Source organism: Pelodiscus sinensis, chromosome 7 (assembly GCF_052426305.1).
Source record: "Pelodiscus sinensis isolate ZL-2025 chromosome 7, ASM5242630v1, whole genome shotgun sequence".
Classification (NCBI taxonomy): Eukaryota; Metazoa; Chordata; order Testudines; family Trionychidae; genus Pelodiscus; species Pelodiscus sinensis.
In genome coordinates, this window is record NC_143058.1 from 13,899,792 (window position 1) to 13,920,471 (window position 20,680).

At 44.4% G+C, this 20,680-nt stretch overlaps 1 protein-coding gene across 3 annotated transcripts in view; it reads right to left on the minus strand.

The window, feature by feature from the left end:
* Window positions 1-20,680, minus strand: part of CFAP221 (cilia and flagella associated protein 221) — a 53,014-nt gene that overhangs the window by 9,653 nt on the left and 22,681 nt on the right. For 2 of the 3 annotated variants that reach the window (XM_006137634.5, XM_089779691.1), the window contains exons 9-21: window positions 20,285-20,408; window positions 20,067-20,178; window positions 19,677-19,785; window positions 19,083-19,170; window positions 18,195-18,284; window positions 11,454-11,549; window positions 10,732-10,828; window positions 9,874-10,013; window positions 6,960-7,040; window positions 4,126-4,233; window positions 3,852-4,028; window positions 1,892-2,050; window positions 1,088-1,188 (exon numbers count right to left, since the gene is read on the minus strand). In XM_006137634.5, coding sequence (XP_006137696.2) covers window positions 1,088-1,188; window positions 1,892-2,050; window positions 3,852-4,028; window positions 4,126-4,233; window positions 6,960-7,040; window positions 9,874-10,013; window positions 10,732-10,828; window positions 11,454-11,549; window positions 18,195-18,284; window positions 19,083-19,170; window positions 19,677-19,785; window positions 20,067-20,178; window positions 20,285-20,408 — 1,482 coding nt within the window. The remainder of the gene's footprint in view (window positions 1-1,087; window positions 1,189-1,891; window positions 2,051-3,851; window positions 4,029-4,125; window positions 4,234-6,959; window positions 7,041-9,873; window positions 10,014-10,731; window positions 10,829-11,453; window positions 11,550-18,194; window positions 18,285-19,082; window positions 19,171-19,676; window positions 19,786-20,066; window positions 20,179-20,284; window positions 20,409-20,680) is intronic. The other variant, XM_025178792.3, reaches the window with a different exon arrangement.

Genomic DNA, 20,680 nt, shown 5'->3' on the forward strand with positions numbered 1-20,680 from the left:
TTCCAGAAAAGGGATGCAGATGAGACAAGTCGGAATTGCAAATGAAGCGGGGGATTTAAATATCCCCTGCTTCATTTGTATAAACATGGCTGCCGCTTTTTTACGGCTCGGGGCTTTGCCGGATAAAAGTGCCAGTCTAGATGGGGATCTTTTGGAAAATAAAGCCTTTTCCGAAAGGTCCCTTATTCCTGATTTTAAGAGGAATAAGGGACCTTTACGAAAAGGCTTTATTTTCCGAAAGATCCCTGTCTAGTCTGGCGCTTTTCTCCGGCAAAGCCCCGAGCCGTAAAAAAGCGGCAGCCATGTTTATACAAATGAAGCAGGGGATATTTAAATCCCCCGCTTCATTTGCAATTCCGACTTGTCTCATCTGCACCCCTTTTCCGAAAAAGGGGTGCAGTGTAGACACAGCCTGAGTGTTTTACACTGCTAATGCAGACACTTGTAGCAGGCACTATGTTCTCAGTTCAGCAAAGCACTGAAGCACGTGCTAATTGTATGCACCTAGTTATACTTCGCTGACTTCAAGGGGAGTTAAGTACGTACTTGAGCATATGATTAAAAAGCTCCCATTGATTTCAGTGGGCTTCTGGTCAGGGCCCTGATGAACAGGGATGGATTCAAGTATGTTTTGAATTGAGGCCTAAGTGCTACTTCTTTCCCTCTGCTGAGCAAGGACTGTGGGAGCAGGATGAGTAAAGAAGCAAAGCTGGCAGTGGAAGGGAGAGGGGGAATGATATTACAGTCAGATGCCTGGGCCTGTCATGTGTCCTGCTGGCACCCTCACACAAGCAGGATATGCTGAGCTGAGTTGCTAGGGCCTCCCTGAAGTGTCTGGGCATAAGGTCAGCTCTTATTAGACTGAAATGCCACTTATACTGCTAGATTCTGCCCCCCTTACTCACCCTGAGCCTGATCCACTGCTCACTGGCTTCAACGGATTGGACCCAGTGAGTAGTAATTTACTCTACGCCTTGTTCCCCCGTTTCCCTGGGACAATATGTGGAGCTGGTTTCTGGTCGATAGGAGGAAAGGCGACAGAATCTGGCCTGGAGGGAAGGTGTTGTATGTTCAAACTCTTTCTTACCAATGAGGCATCATTGTGCTTGTCAGAGAGGGAGCATTAGACAAGGCTGAATAAACCACTGATGGGAATCGTCTCCAGTATGTTACTCCTCGAATGACTTCCTGAAACGACAACAGTGCCATGCCCGTGAAATGCAATGCTGTAAAGAGAGCGGAGGGTGGGGAATGCCTTGCTTTGCTTGATGAAAGCATGTGTTATCCAGGCAGCTGACAGCTTCCACAAGTTCCCAGGCCAGGTATGTGTGGGGCCAGCTCTGCGTCCTAGAAAGGGCTAGTGCCTCAGGCACCAGGGATGGGACTGTGGGCCCTCAGCGCTGCCTGGAGCATGGTGCTGCCCTCCCTTCCCCCAGCTCTCAGAGCCTGGGCGGTAATTTAAAGGGTCCCAGGGCAGTAACAGCAGTGACAGTGAGAGCCCTGGCCCTCTTTGAATCACCCAGCTCCGGGCAACAGCCCTTTTTGTCCCCTGCCATCCCCCGTTGACAGGCCTGTGTTTACTAAGCTTCAGTTCTCTTCGCCTGAAAAGCTACTGGCTCTAGCACAGGGCTCTGAAGATGCAGTTGAAGGTTTAAAGAGAAACAGGGAGGAGAGCTTCACGGCTGCTGAAGAAAAGACACGGAGAAGCCCTGGGAAGCACAAGGTGCATCCAGTGAACAACCACATTTACCTGCAGCAGCATAAGCCAATCAGAGCTTAACACAGCTTCCCTTGAGGATAAGCGTTTATGTTCTTTTAGAGTCTACAAGGCAAATTCTCCGCCAACTTATACCTTTTGCAGCAAATATTTCACTGAAACCAAAAGCTGTACCTTGTGATGCAGAAATTTCTTTTGTGTAATTGGGATGCTGGATCCTGTGGGATATTCTTTGGTGAATTTATATTTTGGATGAGGACAAAGATGATATTCAATGTTTGTTTCTGAATAGTCCAAAGGCTGCAGAAAGACGTACAGTCCTGGAGTAGGATTCTGAAAACAGACAAGAGAAAGAGAGTTCCAAAAAATAATTATGAGCCCTTTGAGGAAATCTGCAAGTGAAAAAATTCAGTTCTTGTTACTACAATAGACTTCCGATAATCCGGCACTTTTGGGACCAAGATGTTGCCGGATTATTGGATATGCCGGAGTATCGGGAGGTACTCTGGCAGGGGGCTGTGACGGGTTTGCCGGACCCGCACTGCATCCAGGTGGTGGGCGGGGAATGGCGCGGCAAGGGGCGAACTCTCTGTCATTGCAGGAAGGCGGGGGAAGCCCCATGCCGCTGCCAAGAGTTTCTGGAGGGGAGGGGAGCGGGCTTCTCACACCCCAGACTGCAGTAGTTATCCCTGAGCAGAGGGGTGAGGGGCGGTGCTGTGGGACCAACCTGTCAGCACCCCATCTGCTCTGCTCTGCAGCTTCCCCAAGTCCGCCGCTCATCAGTTTCAGCTGCGGCAGCGGCGGACTTGGGGAAGCGGCACGGAGCAGCTCCAATTGTCCAGCTGGCCAGAGCACTTCCGGGTTCCAGTTGGTGCCGGACTATCGGGAGTGCCGGACCACTGGATGCCGGACAATTGGAGTTTTACTGTAATAAGACCAGGCAAACTCCACACCACCTTGATCTCACTTTTCCGCCCTTGTTCAACTCAACACCTCACCTCTCCTTCCTTCCCTCTACCCCAGGTCTACGTCTGTCCTATGATCCCCTCTGAAACACAACTAGCAAAAAACACGACCCAGGACCACTCCTGGCCTACTGATTTCAATGGGTGTTAGGCACTTTTAAAAATCCCATTAATCTTAGCATCATGGAATCATAAAATACTAGAATAGAAAGGTACCTCGAGATGTCATCAAGGCCATCAAGGCCAGTCCCCTGCCCTCACAACAGGGCCAAGCACCATCTAGATCAGGGGTGGGCAATAATTTTTGCTAGGGAGCCATTTCACAAATCTTGGAAGTGGTTGCGGGCCACCTCCTGAAAGGGCAGGGTCTTGAGCAGAAGGGGTGGGACTTTGGAAGGGGGTTATTCCCTCTAGGTTATTCCCTCTAGGTGCGGCTTGCCCCTGGTGAGAGGAAGAGACTTCACACGCTCCCCCGCCCCCAGGCCAATCAGGGCATAGAGGTGGGGGAGCACATGAAGCCTTTGCCCCCCACACTCAGCCTGCCAGGGGTTCACAGCACCTAGAGAGAACCACCAGCCATTTTGAACAGCTGGTGGTTTCCTCTAAGCGCCACGCGCCCCTGACAGGGGGAGGAGACAACACACACTCCCCCTTCCCTCAAGCCAATCAGGGCCTGGGGCGGGGGAACACGTGAAGTCTCACGCCCCCACCTCACCAGGGAAGGGACCTGCCAGCCATTTTGAACTGTGCTGATATGCAGATGAGAACTGGCATGCAAGTGTGACAGAGCCCTTAGCTTCTGTTTGTCTGGAAATGGGTGACAGGAGAGGGGTCATGTGAGGATTATCTGTTGTGTTCCCTCTTCTCTGGGGCATCTGGTATTGGCCACTGTCGGCAGACAGGATGCTGGGCTGGATGGAGCTTTGGTCTGACCCAGTATGGCCGTTCTTATGTTCTTACAGAGTGTGGTGTGGTACATGCTGCGGGGGCTCTGAATGCCATTCAGCACTTACCTGTTGCTCCCTGCTCTCTAGGCCTGTGGCACACAGTTTGTATCTATAAACCTAAGGAAAGTAATTGGGAAGGTAATTCCTTCCCAACCCCGTAATGAAGCAAGGTACATTTCCCTCCACTATGTGGAGGTTTTACTAGAATGGAATTTTACTTACAAATATGCGAAGTGGGTGACTGTCTGGAGGCTGGAGTAACGCTTTGGGAGCTGCCAGGTTTAAAAGTCCTGTGACCCTTTCCAGGGATTTCTCTCCGGGGTGTTTGTGTAGATCCCCTGGGGGTGAGGGAGGACTGAGCTGTGGCTCTGGAGAAGTTACTACTGAGATCAGCTCATCCTGGAACAAGTTGGAAGACAAATGTTATCAGAGTACAGAGGGAGCTTTGGTGTAAAAAACACTGTAACAACATGAAACCAAATCATGGACATTTTACCTCGGCTCCCTGCTTTAGTGGTCGGGAAAGTTTCTGAGGTTTGTAACTTGTCGATGCATGGTGTGTGCAAAATGGCTGGTACCTCATAATGCTGAAGTGCTGAGGAACCTAGGTACAAATGAAAATGATTTGTTACAATACATGCATGTAGAGGTCAGTATGTTCTAACTTTCCAGCTCTAAGATGAATACTTCACAAGGTCTCTTCCTGTAATAGATGCTTGGACCAACATTTAGTGACAATGACATGTGACAAAAACTTTGGCCAGGAATTTTTAAAAGCCCTATCCTGGCAAATGAATCTGTGAAGGAATGTTTTCACTATAGATGTTTTCTACACAGCATCATGTGTGAAGTAATACTGTTTTTCATAAACAGAATGAAATTGATGGGCTCTTTGCGTAATACATGTAACACGGGTATGTGAAAATAAAATGGAATGGCAGCAAAGGTACACACAGGAAAAATAGTTAAGAGCTCCTTTAAAGCAATGTTGCTTCTATGGCTATGTCAACACTGGGAAGGTTTGGCAACAAAAGTGCTTTCGACATGCAAAAGTTGGAAAAAGTAAAAACTGGTTAAACTGTTTTTTCTGCCTCTCATTGTCAACATTTCATGGCCACATTGTTAGCTTCCCTGTCAACAGATAGTGCAAAGCAGTGTTGTGGGAAGGGAGAGCTAATCCCTGTGCTTCTTGAGATTCCTTCTGCATTCTCCCACAGCCGCCTCAGCTGATGGAAGTGCATCATGAGTAGTTCTTTAAACTCTCCATGCTGAGGAATGTCAAAGCAGCACAGCAGTCTCTCCAGCCTTCCCCTTCTAGCAGGGCAGAACAGCAGCATTCCAATTATTTGCTCTTTCTTTGTTCCCCAAACGGAGCAGCTCACTCAGCTGTCAGATACTTCCTGTAGCTTTGAGAAGGGAGGGGCATATGCCTAAAGGGCAGCAGAGATCACAAAACACTGAGCAAAGCCACCAAGGCAGGCATTGTGGGATACTGGCAGAAGACAGTTCTCTTGACAAAACAAACAGCAGAGCCTACACTGGCTCTTTGTCAAAAATAGAGGGAGGGGAAAAGACAAAAGTCTCTCACAGGGCTTTGTTGCCAAAACTGGGTGTTTTTCCTGTCCAAAGTTGTATTGTAGTGTGAACGCTCTCATTGTCTTGTCGCCAAAAGATAGTTTTTGGCAACAAAACATGCCCGTATAGACAAAGCCTATGCTTGTTGCAATCAACAAAACAAGGACAAGATCAAATTCAGCACTGATTTAAGCCCAGTGGAATCTCCTGACTTTAGAGGGTGATAGAATTTGGCCTTTTTCATTTTCTAAATTTTGAAGGAAAAGGGGGTTAGATGTCAGAACGTAAAAATAGGTTCTGGATTCACAAAGCTTGAAAACCACTATGATGTAGTTGAAGATGGAGACATACATGAATATGTATTTACAATCTAAATTGATGGAATACACAGGATATTCTACAGTACATAGAAAAAAATCACATCTTTAGTTTTTGTAATTTTTATCGAGGGAAACTGGTATTTGCTTTGGGGGCTCAGATCCTACATTCCTTACATGCTCAATTCTTTAATTCAGTGCATAGCAAATATGTGAGAAATGTGAGATTGGGCCCTTTAGATCAAAAGACTTATCAGTCTAAATCATATCTTTTCTCAAAGGCAGTCTTCAGCCTCATGATTTAGGAAGCTGAGAGAGCAGAAGACTGGAGACACTTTTCCCTGGAGAAGCAGAACCTTATATTTATGATGTGGTCTTCAGCAGTTTGGTGAGCACATGGACTGACAGCGAATATGGAGAGTCTCAACCTGCAAACCCTTACTATGTCACTAAGTCACTAGCTCTTACCCATGTAAGTAGTCCTGTGTGAGGCCAGGTCTACACTAGGGGGCAATGTTGAACTAAGGTACGCAACTCCAGCTACATGAATAGCATAGCTAGAGTCGAGGTACCTTAGCTTGAGTTACTATAGTGTCCCCACTGCAGGGAGTCAACAGGAGAAACTCTCCTGTTGACTCCCCTTACTCTTCTCAACCCGGTTGAGGATTAGAATCAACAGGAGCGCACTGAGAAGTCAATTCAGCAGATCTCTACTAGACCTGCTAAATCAACCTCCAGGAAATCAATCTCTGCAGAGCCAATCTCGCAGTAAGTGTAGGCAAGGCCTAAGAAACCATAGCAGCTGTATCAGTAGAAATCTGTTTGTAATGGTAAGGGTTTGCAGGTTGAGATTCTCCATATTCGCTGTCAGTACATGTGCTCACCAAACTGCTGAAGACCACATCATACTAGGATGGTATACTTCTGCATTACCCCCATTGCTCACTCTCTGGTAATGTGTGGGCTCATTTGTGGTATGTCTACACAGTAGCGTTATTTCAGAATAACTGAGATTATTCCAAAATAAAAGAGTCCATGTCTACACAGAAAGCAGTTATTTCAACATAATGTTGAAATAATGATGAGCTAGAGGACTTTTTACTCCAACTCCTGTAACCCTCATTTTATGACAAGTAAGAGAATTTGGAAGAAAAGTGCACTTTCTTGGACTTCCTGTTGAGTAGACAACAGTTCCAAAAGCCAGAATAAGCGATTTCGACTTAGGGTGCTTAGCATATTTCAGCTTTAGCCCTGCTGTGTAGACGTGCCCTGAGGGAGCTAACAAAAGGCAAATCCCACAGTCATTACTCCTATTGACCTAAGCAACAGGGTCTACTCCTTCATATACAAAATGTGATACTGTATATCTTTTGTCACACTGTCCCTAATGAAAGAAAGCAATATGACATAGGTGAGTGACTAAGCTGTACTGTCTCACCTTTAAATCATAGAACGGGTGAACGTGCTTGACTTTCATGTCTATAGGCTTGACAGGAACTGGACCAAGACCATCGGGAGCCTAAAACATTAAAGTATTTCAAGACACAACAATATACTGCACATTTTTTTTCAGCTGAAATAAGTCATCCATACAACTAGTTAGAAAAAACAGAGAAAGAAATTGGAAAACATTTTGTCAGCATTTTCTTCTTGGGTAGTTGAAATTTTAATGAATATATTTTTCCATGGGGAAAAAAATCAAATTTCAACCAGCAGTCATCACTGCATTATTATGAACATGAGGACAGTAAAGGGCAGTAAATAAAATGTAACACTTTGTTTTTTCACTATTTTGCCTATTCTTATAATACAACTAATGTCTGAATTAACAGTATTTGGTATTTTATTGTTCTCATATAGCCACCATGATATATCTGGTGAGTTCTCTGAGCTGGTACCTGCATTGCTGTTGGAAACCTCATGGATTATTGATTGTAGGGATTTCAATGTACAATGGATATCAGCTCAGGTGGGTGCTTAGATGTTCTCCTGGAAGTGAAAGATCCTTTGGGCTTTAGCTCAGTAGGCTAGGGAAACCAGCAACAAGATTGGCCACATGCCTGATTATGTCTTTGTCTGACTGTATCAGGCTTTTAGGCCATTAGTACAGCCATTTGTAAGACAACTATCACTCACTGCAGCATCTAGAAGGGAAGCCACGTTTCCTAATGGATAGAGCACTGGACAGGTTTTAGGAGATGTGCATTCTATTCCTGGCTCTTGCACTGGCCTGCCAGGTGACTTTGGGCATGTCACTTTGCCTCTCTGTGCCTCCTTTTCCCCATCTGTAAAACTGGGATAAAGACACTAACCTCCTTTCTAGAGCACTTTGAGATCTACCGATGAAGAATGCTATATAAGAGTTGGGCTTCATCATTAATGAGGGTGCATCTAGACAGTGGCATGATTTTGGGATACATCAGCTATCCTGAAATAGTGTTTTCCACATCTTAACAGCACACCCATTATTTCAAAATGCAATTGAAATAACCGTTTTGCTATTACACCATCCCAGTAAACCTCGTTCCATGAGGATTAAGGGACTTGTCGGAATAATGGTCTATTTTGAAATTAATTTTGAAATAGACTATCTCAAAATAAGCTATGCAATGTATGTAGCTCAAACGGCGTACCTTATTTCAAGCTAGCACCGCTGTGTAAATGCACCCTATGTATCCTGTTAGATTGTCTCCCTACTCCATTGATTCTGTACACGGGGATTAATCTATATCGACATGAGAGATAATCTATTTCTTCATATGATGTTGTTGTGTATCTCTTATCCCATGCACCCTGCAAGATCAGTCTCTGCTCTGGAGGAATCCTGACCATTATGAGCATGAGGACTCCATTTGTATGGTTTTTCTGCATCTGTCCCTCTGCAGCAATTCAGAATAAAGGGCATGTCTTCAACTACTCTTCAAATGGAAAAAAAGGCTCAAAGCCCACTTCTGCCCTCACTTATAAAGTTGCAAATCTCAGTGAGGTCAATGGGATCCTTACAGTAATCTTGAAAGAATCTTACACAGTGAAACCTGTCTTAAGGGACCCCTCAGGTGATGAACAAAACCAGGTGATAAACAGAAGTTGCAGATGGTCTGAAACCTCTGGTTCATATGCAGTGTGTAAACCAGTGGTCCCCAAAGTGTGGGGTGTGACATTCATAAGGGCATGGCAGCCCCACCTTGTCCCCAGCGATGACCTTGGCTCCCAGTCCAAGCCCCAGCCTCAGCTCCCAGCTTCGGCTCCTGGCTGTGGCTCTGCTCCTGGGCCCACCCTCTGCTCCCCCAAGCTGCAGCTCCATTCCCAATCCTGGTTCCTGGGTCTGGGTGGACAGGGGTAAGGGAGGGCGTGATGTGAAAAGTTTGGTGACCACTGGTGTAAATCCATACAATGATCATGTATTGCAAGGATATCTGGAGTGGTGCTACAGACTTGTTGAACCATATAGTTTTCAAATACAAAACACATGGTCTTAGAGCAGAGCTCTTTAAAGAGCACTTGCCTTTAGAGATCTCTTCCTGTTTGAGGTAAAAAATTAATATGAGAAAGGGAAATGTCTTGTTTGTTATTAAGGATGCACTGACTCTTCTACAATGTGGGGAGTCATTCTTCATAGCAAACAAGTCTAAGGTGTGTTACTAAGTAATACCAATATTCTTAAGTATTTTCAGTAGCCACCTGTCTACTGAATGTAAATTCAAAACATGTTGAGGAATAATAGTCTTTAACCAGATGACTGGGGCAGGGACCTTGCCTTCATACATTTGTAAAGTCTTATGGGTTTATATAAAGAGCATGGTATCTGGTATAACAGAACTAATACAATGGTGTTTATACTTCAAAGTCCAGATCCTAAGCTGGTGTAAATTGTAAACTTAAAAAACAACAAATAGTATGGTGGCACTTTAAAGACTAGCAAAACACGTAGATGGTCTTTAAAGTGCTATCATATTATTTGTTGTTTTTTAAGTTTATCCTGTACAGCCAGCCGCCTTTCTCAAGCTGTGAGTCCCAAATCCCTGGGGGATCATGAGCAACTTAGAGGGGGGTCATGAGCAACTTAGAGGGGGGTCACGGTATCACAAAGTTTGAGAACAGTGTACAAACTAACTTGGCTACCCCTCAGAAACAGGTGTAAATTGTCACAGTTCCATAAACATCAACGGAACTTCAGCTACAGCCTGAAAATCTGAATCCAACCTTTCAAGCTAATACTATTTTATTTTACTCTGAGCATTCACTTTGCCGTTTGCTCCTTCAGAGTGCGGTAAAGTGGCCTTAGTGTAAATGAGAATCAGACACTTCATTTCTAGTAATTGATTTGTTACCAGTGGTAGCATGGGACGTACCAGTTCATCAGACCACTGAGGCGGGTAGTAGGCCGGGAATGTGAAAGGTAATATGCGATCTACAGATAGGTTGAAAGTGACACTCTTCTGTTCTTCACTCATAGCTCTTGGGCTGATGGTTTTCAAACTGCTGTTTTCTGCTATGTGGAGAGAAAGAATCAGGATAAATGAATTATAATAACTGTAAGATATTCTCTCAAAAAAAATAAAGCCCAAACACAACACAGACTTTAATTTCTTCCTATGTCAAGATTTGCTCAGCCATTTTGATATAAATCATAAAGTATTATTATTTCACAGGGGCTTTAGAAACCACTTTTAAAAGTAGTCTTAGAAGCATTAGATGTTTATAGGTAAATGTTGGTAAACATCAGTTTCACCAACTACAAACCGACAGAAATATTTCCATCAATAATGTTTTAAATGTACAGCTAGGAGAAAGAAAAAATGTTGATTGAAAATATATTAGTTTGATTTAAGCGTATTTACTTTTGACCTGTGATGACATTTGAACATTTATAAAACTTTAACTTTTCTGAATCTCAATGTCTACTGTCATTAAATAGTGTATCTGTATCTGATTAATAATTGCCCAACTAACACAGGCTAAGCTTCGAGGCTCTCAAGAATAGTTAAGAGATTTTTTTTAATGCATACATATTATGTGTCTCAAAATCGTACATATTTTGACTGTGGCTATTTCCAGTCCCCATCACATTCCTATACTTTTTGATTGCAAGCTCTTTGAATGGAGTTGTCTTTGTGTGTGTGTTGTATCTAAAATCTTGTCAGTGCTATCAGAATAACCACAATACACTGTGCTTAGCCAAAATGCAAATGTCTTGTCCTAAACTTTACCTGATACAGAGCTTTCTTCATTGTTTTGCCTTTTGACATCTCCCGTTAGTTCACGAAACAAAAGTAATACACGATTTAGCCGCCACTGAATCAGGACCTACAATAATTATTTAAAGTTTTCAATTTAATATTAATTGAATACTCTACTATTTTTATTTATATTGATATCCAGTACCGGCAGGTTTATTTATTCCAGAGGTCACTTGGACTGCAAAGAGTTTTTTGATATGCTGCATAATTTTTGTCCTAGGGTATTTTTATTTGCTTTTTGGGAAGTGTGGCAGCATGCATGTGTAATACGGACAGGCAGAACCAAACCTGGGACCTCTGGAGCTTAGTGCATGAGCCTCTACAGGTTGAGCTAAAAATCACTTGGCTTTCAGCTACGGCTGCAGAGGAGACTCATTCTTTGTCTTTGTAAGTAGTCGAATTGCTACTACACGGGACAGTGAACCCACCCAGTAGGTGTGTGGGTTACACATGCACTAGCTGCATAATATTTGGACTAAAGACTAGCTAAATGTGACATTCACATATAAAATAGAAGATCGAACAGAAGAATTGAAGTGTTTTTTTTCTGGAAAGGCTGTAACATATCTATGACAAACAATGAAGCCAACTGGCTAAGAGTGTAGGTTCCTTGAAGATGGCAAAATAAGTGTATGTGTTTTATTGTGGGCTTTCTAAGACATGTTGTTAATACTGCATTTCATTTACATTACCTTGCGAGCTGCTTGCTGAAACCGTCTTAAAATCCGGTGTCTGTTTTCCCAAGGGTCATTAAGGAGGAGGTCAAACTTGGGCTGGACACTTGGACACTGCACAACACACAAAAAGTGAAAATGTAGGTTTTAATTGTTTAAATTAGACAGTGGAGGAATATTTAGCAGTCATTCCATGGACTGAACCCACCCACTGTTTTCTAGCATTGAGATTATACCAGGTAAAATGTCTAGCCAAATAATAAACTAATTCTGTGCCTAGGCCATATCACTCCATCAGTTTTTCAATCGAAATCTTCATTTATGGGTCCATTGCGAAGCTATTGTTAAATATTCAGAGACACAATATATTCTCCTGTTGTGCTAGTCTAAACCTGAAGTTAACTCCATTGAAGTAAGGTATGAACACTACATAAATGTGATCAATTAGTGGTAGCACAGGAGTAAAGATAACTAGTCACATCCAGAGCTCCCTGCAACTGTGTAAATCTAAACTAACATAATTTACCTTACCGATGTTAGAGCCAAAACCTGGTGTCGTTGAAATCAGGCCATGTCTACCTCATGAAATAAAGTCAAATTTATTAAGGTTGATTTTTTTAGCAACTGATTTTGTAAAGTTGAAGGTGCATGTTCCTACTGTGCAAAATAATTGGATGCAGCTTGACGTAGCGCATCCCCAGTAGGGTGGCTACCACTGACTTTGAAAGCGATGCACTGTCCCACAGTTCCTGCACCCCTTGGCATTCTGAGTTATACTCCCAGGGCACGCTGGGACCAAAACTGTGCAGCGGGTGGTTCTGGGTACATGTCAGCGTCCCATAATGCACTTTTCTCCTCCCTCCTTCCTGCTTGAAAGCAATGGTAAACAAGTCTCTTTGCACCCTTTCCCCCTGGTTATCCACACAGGTGCTACAGCAGCATAAGCACAGAACCCATTGTGGATCCATTGAGCATCAAAGCATTATGGCAATCATATTAACCATGGGGAGCCTTATGCTGGAGTATATCCAGAGGGATCCAGAGTCTGCTGGAACAAGGAAGAATCTCAGGAGGCCATGAACAAACACTTTTGCAAAGCACTTGAGTTGAGTGACTGGCAAATGCTGCCAGCATTCGATCCTCTGGACATAGTGGAATGCTGGTTCCGATGCTGTCAGACAAGCACAGACTAGTGGGACCACATAGTTATGCAGATATGGGATGATCAGAAATGTCTGCCAAACTTTCACATGCGTAAGGCACTTTCATGGAAGTTTACACATTGCTTTCCCCTGCCCTGAAGCTCAGAAATACCAGAATGAGACCCACTCTGACAAAGGAGAAGCGAGTGGCAATTTCCCTGTGGATGTTTGCAATGCCATAGAGATATCGGTCAGTTGTGAATCAATACGGAGTGGGGAAATCTTCAGTGGGGCTGTTGTGATACAAGTAGCCAAAGCAATCAACACCCTGCTGCTACGGAGGGTAGTGACTCTGGGAAATGTGGAAGACATAGTGGAGGGCTCCAGTGGGGTGCCAGATGAAATGCACATCCCCAGCAAGGCATACCTTGCTGAAGAGTACATAAACCACAAGCGGTACCTCTTGATACAGGCGCTGGTGGATCACAAGGGCTGTTCCACTGACATCAATATGAAATGGTTGGGAAAGATACATGCCACACACATCTTTAGGAACTCCTGCCTCTTCAGAAAGTTGCAATCTGGAACTTTCTTCCCGGACCAGAAAATTAACATAGGAGGCATTGAAATGCCAATAGCCATCCTTGGCGACTCAGCCTACCCCTTTGTTCCTGTGGCTCATGAAGATGATACCGGCAGCCTAGACTGCAGTAAGGAGCAGTTCAACTACAGGCTGAGCAAAGTGCAGAAAGGTGGCAGAATGCGCTTTTGGGCATTTAAAGGGAAGGTTCTGCTGTCTACTGACTAGGTTAGACTTCAGTGAATGCAACATTTCCATTGTAGTGGCAGCCTGATGTGTGTTCCATATTTGTGAGAGCAAGGGGGAAAGTGGCGGAGTGGGGGGTCAAGGCACAGCACCTAGCTAGTGATTATGAGCAGCCAGACCCCAGGTGAATAAGGAGAGCACAGTGAGGGGCAAAGCCAATCAGAGAGGCTTTGTGTGGTGGGGCATACCAGTCCCACACTGGAGAAGCTGGGCCTAACCAGGCTCACCTGGTTGAGGAAGTCCTGCCCCCGCGACCCTGCTGGGCAAGCTTGTACTACAGCTCAGGTATACAGGCCTGGAGACAGGCTCAGTCTGGGCTGGCTGCTGAGGAGGAAGGAGGCATGGCCAGAGCTCCTGCAGGCAAACCGCCAGAGGTATCAGACCTGGAGACCAGCCTGCAAGACACCAGGGCCGCGGGAGAGGATCTGGAGAAAGAGGTCAGTGGAGAATTGTAGGAAGTAGCCTGGGGCGGGAAATTGTACTCCATGGAGCTCAGGGTGTTGAGGTGGGAGTTCCTGCTGAGTTAGCAGTGGCCTGTGCCACTGCTAATAGGGGCATGGGCTGGGACCCAGTGGAGTAGGGAGAACTCAGGTCCCCCTACCACCTCCTCAGTCCCCCAATACATGGGTCCTGCACCTGCTTATTAATGACTTTGGCTGCTAGGCCGCACTTCCCCCAGTGGGGTGTGAATGTAGAACTGCATGAGAGTTCCAGGACATGCAGGGTTGGGCGTGGTTCCAAGAATCCCCAGAGATGCGACAGCTTCCCTGCCCCAGGGATAGAGATGAGTGTGTTACCCCATGACACTTTTAAAGTCAATTTTATGAATGGCCAGATCTGAGAGTCATGAAAGTTGCTCTCAACGAGGTGTCTGTGCATTTAGTAAATCCCTGTTTCAACACAAGTTATCAAGAGACTGTTGTTCAGAAATCATGCACTATTATTTAGGGAACACAGCAGGGACAGAAAAGGAGTTCATGTTGAAAGCTTGGAGGGATCATAATTGTGAGGACAGCCTTTTGCGTAGGGACACATCCCTCTGGGAGTTGAGTGTGAGGCTGCCCTTGATATCCCACCCCCTCCAACTTGCAGGGCCTTTGAGAGAGGAAGCTATGGAGCTCAGTGAGGAGGGAATGTGGTTCTGCAAGGGCAGGAGGGGTGTTTGTGCATGCAGCCGTCCTGGAAGGCCACCATGCAGGTTCATTGCATCTCCCATGGTCTTCAAGACTCTCTCCTGGTTCTTCATGTTCAGCTCCCCGCATGCTCTTCTGTCCTCACACTCCACTTTCCTCTCCAGGAGCAGTGTATTCCTCCACTTGCTTACGTGCTCCCTGTCCAAGTGGGCAGACTGCATTTGCTCCTTGAACATGCCATCAGTAGTCAGTTTTCACCTGTGGATTTGTGCCAGCTGGACACCTGACATAGCTGAGAGAGTGTGTAGCATACTCGCTGCTGTTCCTGCTGTAACAAAAAGTGAAGGCCAGACTTCTCAGGAGATACATTGTGAAGAGTAAAACCTAATCTGTTAGAATAAAAGGAAGCTCCGTCTAGAGACCATAAGGCTGTGTTACGTACAAGGCCACAGTTACGCTTATAAGCAGCCAATATGCAGCAGGTACACCAAAGTGTTCTTGGAGGAGCAGCTGAACTAGGTTTGGTGGCAGGCATGGTAGGAGAAAGGCCAGAGCTCGAGACTGCCAGGGCCTGGCCATGCGGCAGAATAGGGGATCACACGGTGTTCTGTGTGTTTGCCACTCCCTGTTTTTGGGGAGAGTGCAATGTTCCCTTCCCACAGGACAATGTGGGCAAGAGGGGGTAAGGGTTTTAGTGTGGCAGCAGGGCAGGAGCTAACATAGTACCCATGTGTTTGGAACCTCCTGTTTGCCAGGGGAATGCAACTTTCCCTTCCTGCGGGTCTATGTGGGTGGGAGGGGGAGGGTGTGCAGTGGCAGGACAGGGCAGCAATTGAAACCATGCTTCATTGGAGATGAGCAAATAGAAGTATAGTGCTAATAGCTTCCCCTGCTTCATCTAGGTTGCCATGCGAGATAACAATCTTCTCCAAATTACACAGATACTGACTGATGGTGGCCAGAAACCTGCACCATATGCTGCAGTGACGCCAGACCAGTGTTTCTCAACCTTTTTTTTTTATAAAGTATCCTCTTTTTCAAAAAAAAACAAAAACTGTAAGTATCCCCAGTACCTACAGTTTTCATATACACAAAAAGTTTTTCTACCATTGCAACACATTTGTTTAAACAACTTAATTGTAGCTGGGCGGGCAATGAAATTTTTGGGTGTAAAAAGTATAAAAATAATAAACTGCTGTAAAACGTAAAACAAAAATTCCATTTTCTCCAAATTTCGGTTGTGTTGTTGTATCCCCCAGACTTCTCTCGAGTACCCCTAAGGGTATTCGTACCACTGGCTGAGAAACACTGCTCCAGACCACTGACTACTGGTTTGGGGTGGGAAAATGTCCTACCGTGGAGGATGGAATAAGTTAGGTCTCCTCAGAAACCTTGTGAGAAGGATGAAAGAATTCCTCTATGAGAGCTTTATGGAGATGAGCAGGGAGAATTCCCACTCTGTGTCCAGAAATGTTAACAAGCTATTCTGGGGATCCCCCGCTGTGCAGACACAGTGGCTGCCACAGGTCACACCCAATTGCCTTAACCAATTTCATGATGAAAAATGTGAACTCACCAGAAGCACCCTCCCTGGGATTAGTGCCCAGCTACGAGAAGTCCTGGGAGGAGAGTTATAAAAAGTTATAAAAAGATCCTGGCTGTCATTGACATTGGTTATCCCACTCAGTGGCTAAACACTCTTCTCCTTCTCTTCCACATCCATGCTGTCCTCCATACTGCTGCCTGAGGGTGCCCGAGGAGTGCCTTGGGAGGAATCTATGAGCTGGCTAGGGAAGCTGGGCTGAGTGCCCCTCTAGGATCAAATGCAGCTGCTCATAGAAGTGGAATATTTGCAGCGATGATCCAGACTATCCATTTGCCTCCTTTGTCTTCTGGTATGACTGCCTCAGCTCCTTTATATTCACGTGGCACTGCTGGGTTTCCCTGCTGTTTCGTTTCTCCTTCCCCCTTGCAATCTTGGCATAGAAATCTGCGTTCTCCAAGAACAGCTTCCTCTCCTGACACAGAAATGACGTCTAAGATCTCCTGCATGCTTCATACTGGTGATCGTCTGCAACCTTGGGAACTCATGGCCAGGTGTGCTGCTCAGGTATGCAGCCTTCTCTGAGGTCTGTTTGCCATGCTGGCCACACAGGAAATGAAATTCAAATGTCCCCAGAGCTTTTTCTGTTCACCTGGAGAGCAACAGAGTTGAAAGTCCTAGCCAAGCAGTCACTGTGGGCCATCACCCTGAGGCTAAGAACTTCAACTTTCACAATGCTAAAGCGGCGAGGAGTCCTGTGGCACCTTATAGACTAACTGAAGTGTTGGAGCATAAGCTTTCGTGGGCAAAGACCCACTTCGTCAGATGCATGTCTTTGCCCATGAAAGCTTATGCTCCAACACTTCAGTTAGTCTAAAGGTGCCACAGGACTCCTCGCCGCTTTTGCAGATTCAGACTAACACGGCTACCCTTCTGATACTTTTCACAATGCTGTGTCTGCACTACCATAAAATCAACCATGCAAGGTCAAATTTTGCGTTACTCCTCATGAAAAGCAGGAGTACCAAAATCGACTTTAACAGCCCTTAAAGTCGATGAGTGGGCTTAGTCATATGGAGTCACTGTTTACAAATTTGACCTAATGTGGCTATGTTCAACCTAAACTCCCAGTGTAGACCAGGTCTCAGTGACAAAATGCCTTTTCAGTTCAGTGCAAGATGGTTTGGCCTCACTCCAGATTTAAACTGGCGGAACTGAGATCAGAATTTGGCCTGATACACTACTGTAGATCCTAGAGTACAGCTTGGGCTGCACTCAAGAAGCGGGGAAAAACCCCTCACTGTGGCTCCCAAATGAGCAGGAGAAAGACCCTCCTCTCATTCCCCTTGCACACCAGAGCTTAGGGGGACCCAGCCTAGTAGATTTTGTGCACTTCAGAGCCCACGGGGAAGCTAGTGGCGGGGAGGTTGAGCCTTGGGCCGTGTCCACACTCAGGGGTTCTTTCGAAAAAAGTACCCTTTTTTCGAAAGAACTTCCCCTGCATCCAGACTCAAGCCGCGTTCTTTCGAAATTATTTCGAAAGAACGCGGCTTTTCTTTCGATGGCGGTAAACCTCGTTTCACGAGGAAGAACGCCTTCCTTCGAAAGTTCCTCTTTCGAAGGAAGGCGTTCTTCAATGTAAAGAGGCCGTCTTCGAAAGAGAGCATCCAGACTCGCTGGGTGCTCTCTTTCGAAAAAGCGGATTTCCTCTATCGAAAGATCCGCCTGCAGTCTAGACGCGATCTTTCGAAAGAGGCTCTTTCGAAAGATGCTTTCGAAAGAGCCTCTTTCGAAAGAAGCCTGCAGTCTAGACACAGCCTTGGAGGGCAGGAATCAGGCAAGATGAAGGCTGCATCCGGTCCCCGGGCCTGAGGTTCCCCACCCCTGCTTTACGGCAACAGCAGTATATGGTTTACAGCAGATGCATGTGCCTGCTTATTTGCGCATTCAGTGTTTCATACACAGTGCTGTCCTATCTGAGACAGTGCTCCTTTAGTAGAACTGAAAATGAAACAAACATTTTTAGAGCTCTCAAATTAGTAACAAAAGCAAACGATGCAGAACAATTAGGTATGCAGTATTAGCGTAATAATGAAGAATTACACGTAGACATACCTGTTCAACAGACCGGATAATACGTGTGAAAGAAACTTCCACTTGATCCCTTTGAAACTCTCTCTCTGTAATAGGATCTCCTCTTTTGATCTAGTTTGCCATCAGCAAGAAGGTCCACATTAGTGCAATGTAGTCTATATGCTCTTTCATCACTTACAGTTAATTACAACTATAACAGTCTACAATGAAACTGACAGACAAAATGCAGCCTTTGTACATTTCAGGGAGATGGTGATCACTGCACTTTAGAAAGTCAAACAAAGTAACATTGATGATTCTCAAATTCTGCTTCTGTAGACACTAAGTCACTGGAGCATCCCCTGAATTCCATGAGCGTAAGGACGTGGGAGGATAGGTCCCTTTTCAGGATTAGGGCTGGGGGCTCCAGGCCTCTTGCATGATCATGCATCAAGGAAGTGAGTTGGGCCCACTGCCTTCTCCCATGCAAGGTGCCTTGTCAGCTGCGTGTCCGCACAGTTGTTGGAATAAGCCCCTGTGTGAGACAAGGAACCTTGCTCAGGACCATCTTCTCCTAATCTCATGTTCAATTATGTTTCCTTAAATTGGCTTAAATAAAACCTTTGACGGTATTAAACAAATACATATTACAAAAAAGAGAGTGAAATCAACAAGATGAACATAGCTAATAAAGCAACATGATTTTATATTGTTGTATGCCTCATTTTACTTCCTGTTTCTCTTTTGTGTTCGTTCAGATGCTTATGTCTGAGGTTAGGACATGAACCTGCAAACACATGTGAGTAATGTAAGTACACAAGAGGTCCCATTGCAGACTATTAATGAGAGTAATAGTTCATTAGTCAGTTTTATTTAGGCCAAAAATATAAATTGGATTTCAAAGTTGCAGAATAAACAGTGAAGGCTAACCTTGTATTGCTCTTCTTCCTGCCGTCGTTCTTCGATTATCTCTTTCTTAAATTTCATTGAAATTGGATCTTTACCTGTATGAACTTGCCTGCATTTGCAGAAGAGATGAGAAATATCCTTGAAAAAACATGCTGTTTGCTTTATTTAAAAGATAATGAACCTAAGTCTCCTCTTTTTCAGGCTTCTATACAGCTAATCCTTTACCTTAAATGGGACTACTCATGCATTTTAAAGACTTAGTTTAACTTGGTTTGAGCTTGATTCACACTGAAGTGAATAGTGAAGCTCCCGTTGACTTTATTGGCACAGGATGAGGGCCCATAGAAGTAGAATCTAGACTCCTTTCAACAGCTTTCTTTCTAAATGTCAGTAAAAATAAAATCACTATGCTGATTGCTTACTACTACTAACGACTTATCAAATTCCTCTCAGAAAAAAGAATGTGTATAAAATAAAGGCAACTTATTGATAAATTAAAGTTGCATGATATGAAATGGTGGTTTCAAACATGAATAAACTTTCCTTGATTCAGAGAAGTCATATTCAAACCAATCTTACTGCTGTCTTATAAAAAAATGTATAATTAACTCTCACCACTTAAGCTGATTTGCTTCTTCTTCCATAGTATCTTGTTTGACTTTTAGTTCGAATACAGCTTCCCTCATTTGTCTTGTTTTTGCACCTTCATTACCTTGGCACAGGACTGTAGGCAAAAGAAGATAATTATTCTACCACATTTAAACAAAATTCTGTCCAAAATGAAAATATGTTGGGTTTTTTTAACTGAGAAAACCTGATTGCTGCAACAACTGATCCAATTAATACAGAGCAAGATTAAGGTGACACTTTCTTCAGAATTTAGGGTCATATTATACCATCAGTTTTGAAGGCAAGCTCTCCACCTCATATCGTCATGGAGTTCCACTCGAAATTAAAAACAAGGCCCCCAAGTTTATTTTATTCTGGATCATTTCATTATGTTACCTTCTTTCAAGTGTTTAATCTTTAATTTGCCCGGTTCTTGAATCAAAACAGATGCCACAGCATAGGGATTTGATAAATCTGCTGGGAACCATAGGTTTTGGTATTCAATCTCCTGTGGGATAAAAATTAATAGGAAGAAATAAATTGTGTGGGTGAGCTTTAGGTAAAAGGAATTGTATCAGCCCCAGGAGGTACTTTTGGTTAGCAGTTCTGCGTACCTTTACTTTCTGAATTTGGCTGGATTGTGGAGGCTTTAAATGGTCTTTTCTCCGTACCACCTGTTTTCCTAGTGACACTGTTTTCTTCTCTGAGGTAGTTTTCTGTGTTTTGAATTCTTCCTTTCTAGATTTCAGAAGACACAACTGTAATCAGGGTTCTGTGAGCTGAGCCCACCACATGCCTTTATGTGCCTTCTAGATATACAAGAAGATTGTGATGGTGTCTCTCAAATTACAATAATGGGCATGTAACTACCTAATCTTGCTACTTCACAATTCCTCGGAAGGATGAGAGATGTTCCAAAATATCTTATTGCCCACTTGATTCCGAAGGCCTTGTGATTAGAGTGCTGATTGCATCTCAATAGGTGGAACAATATGCAGTGGAATAGGTTA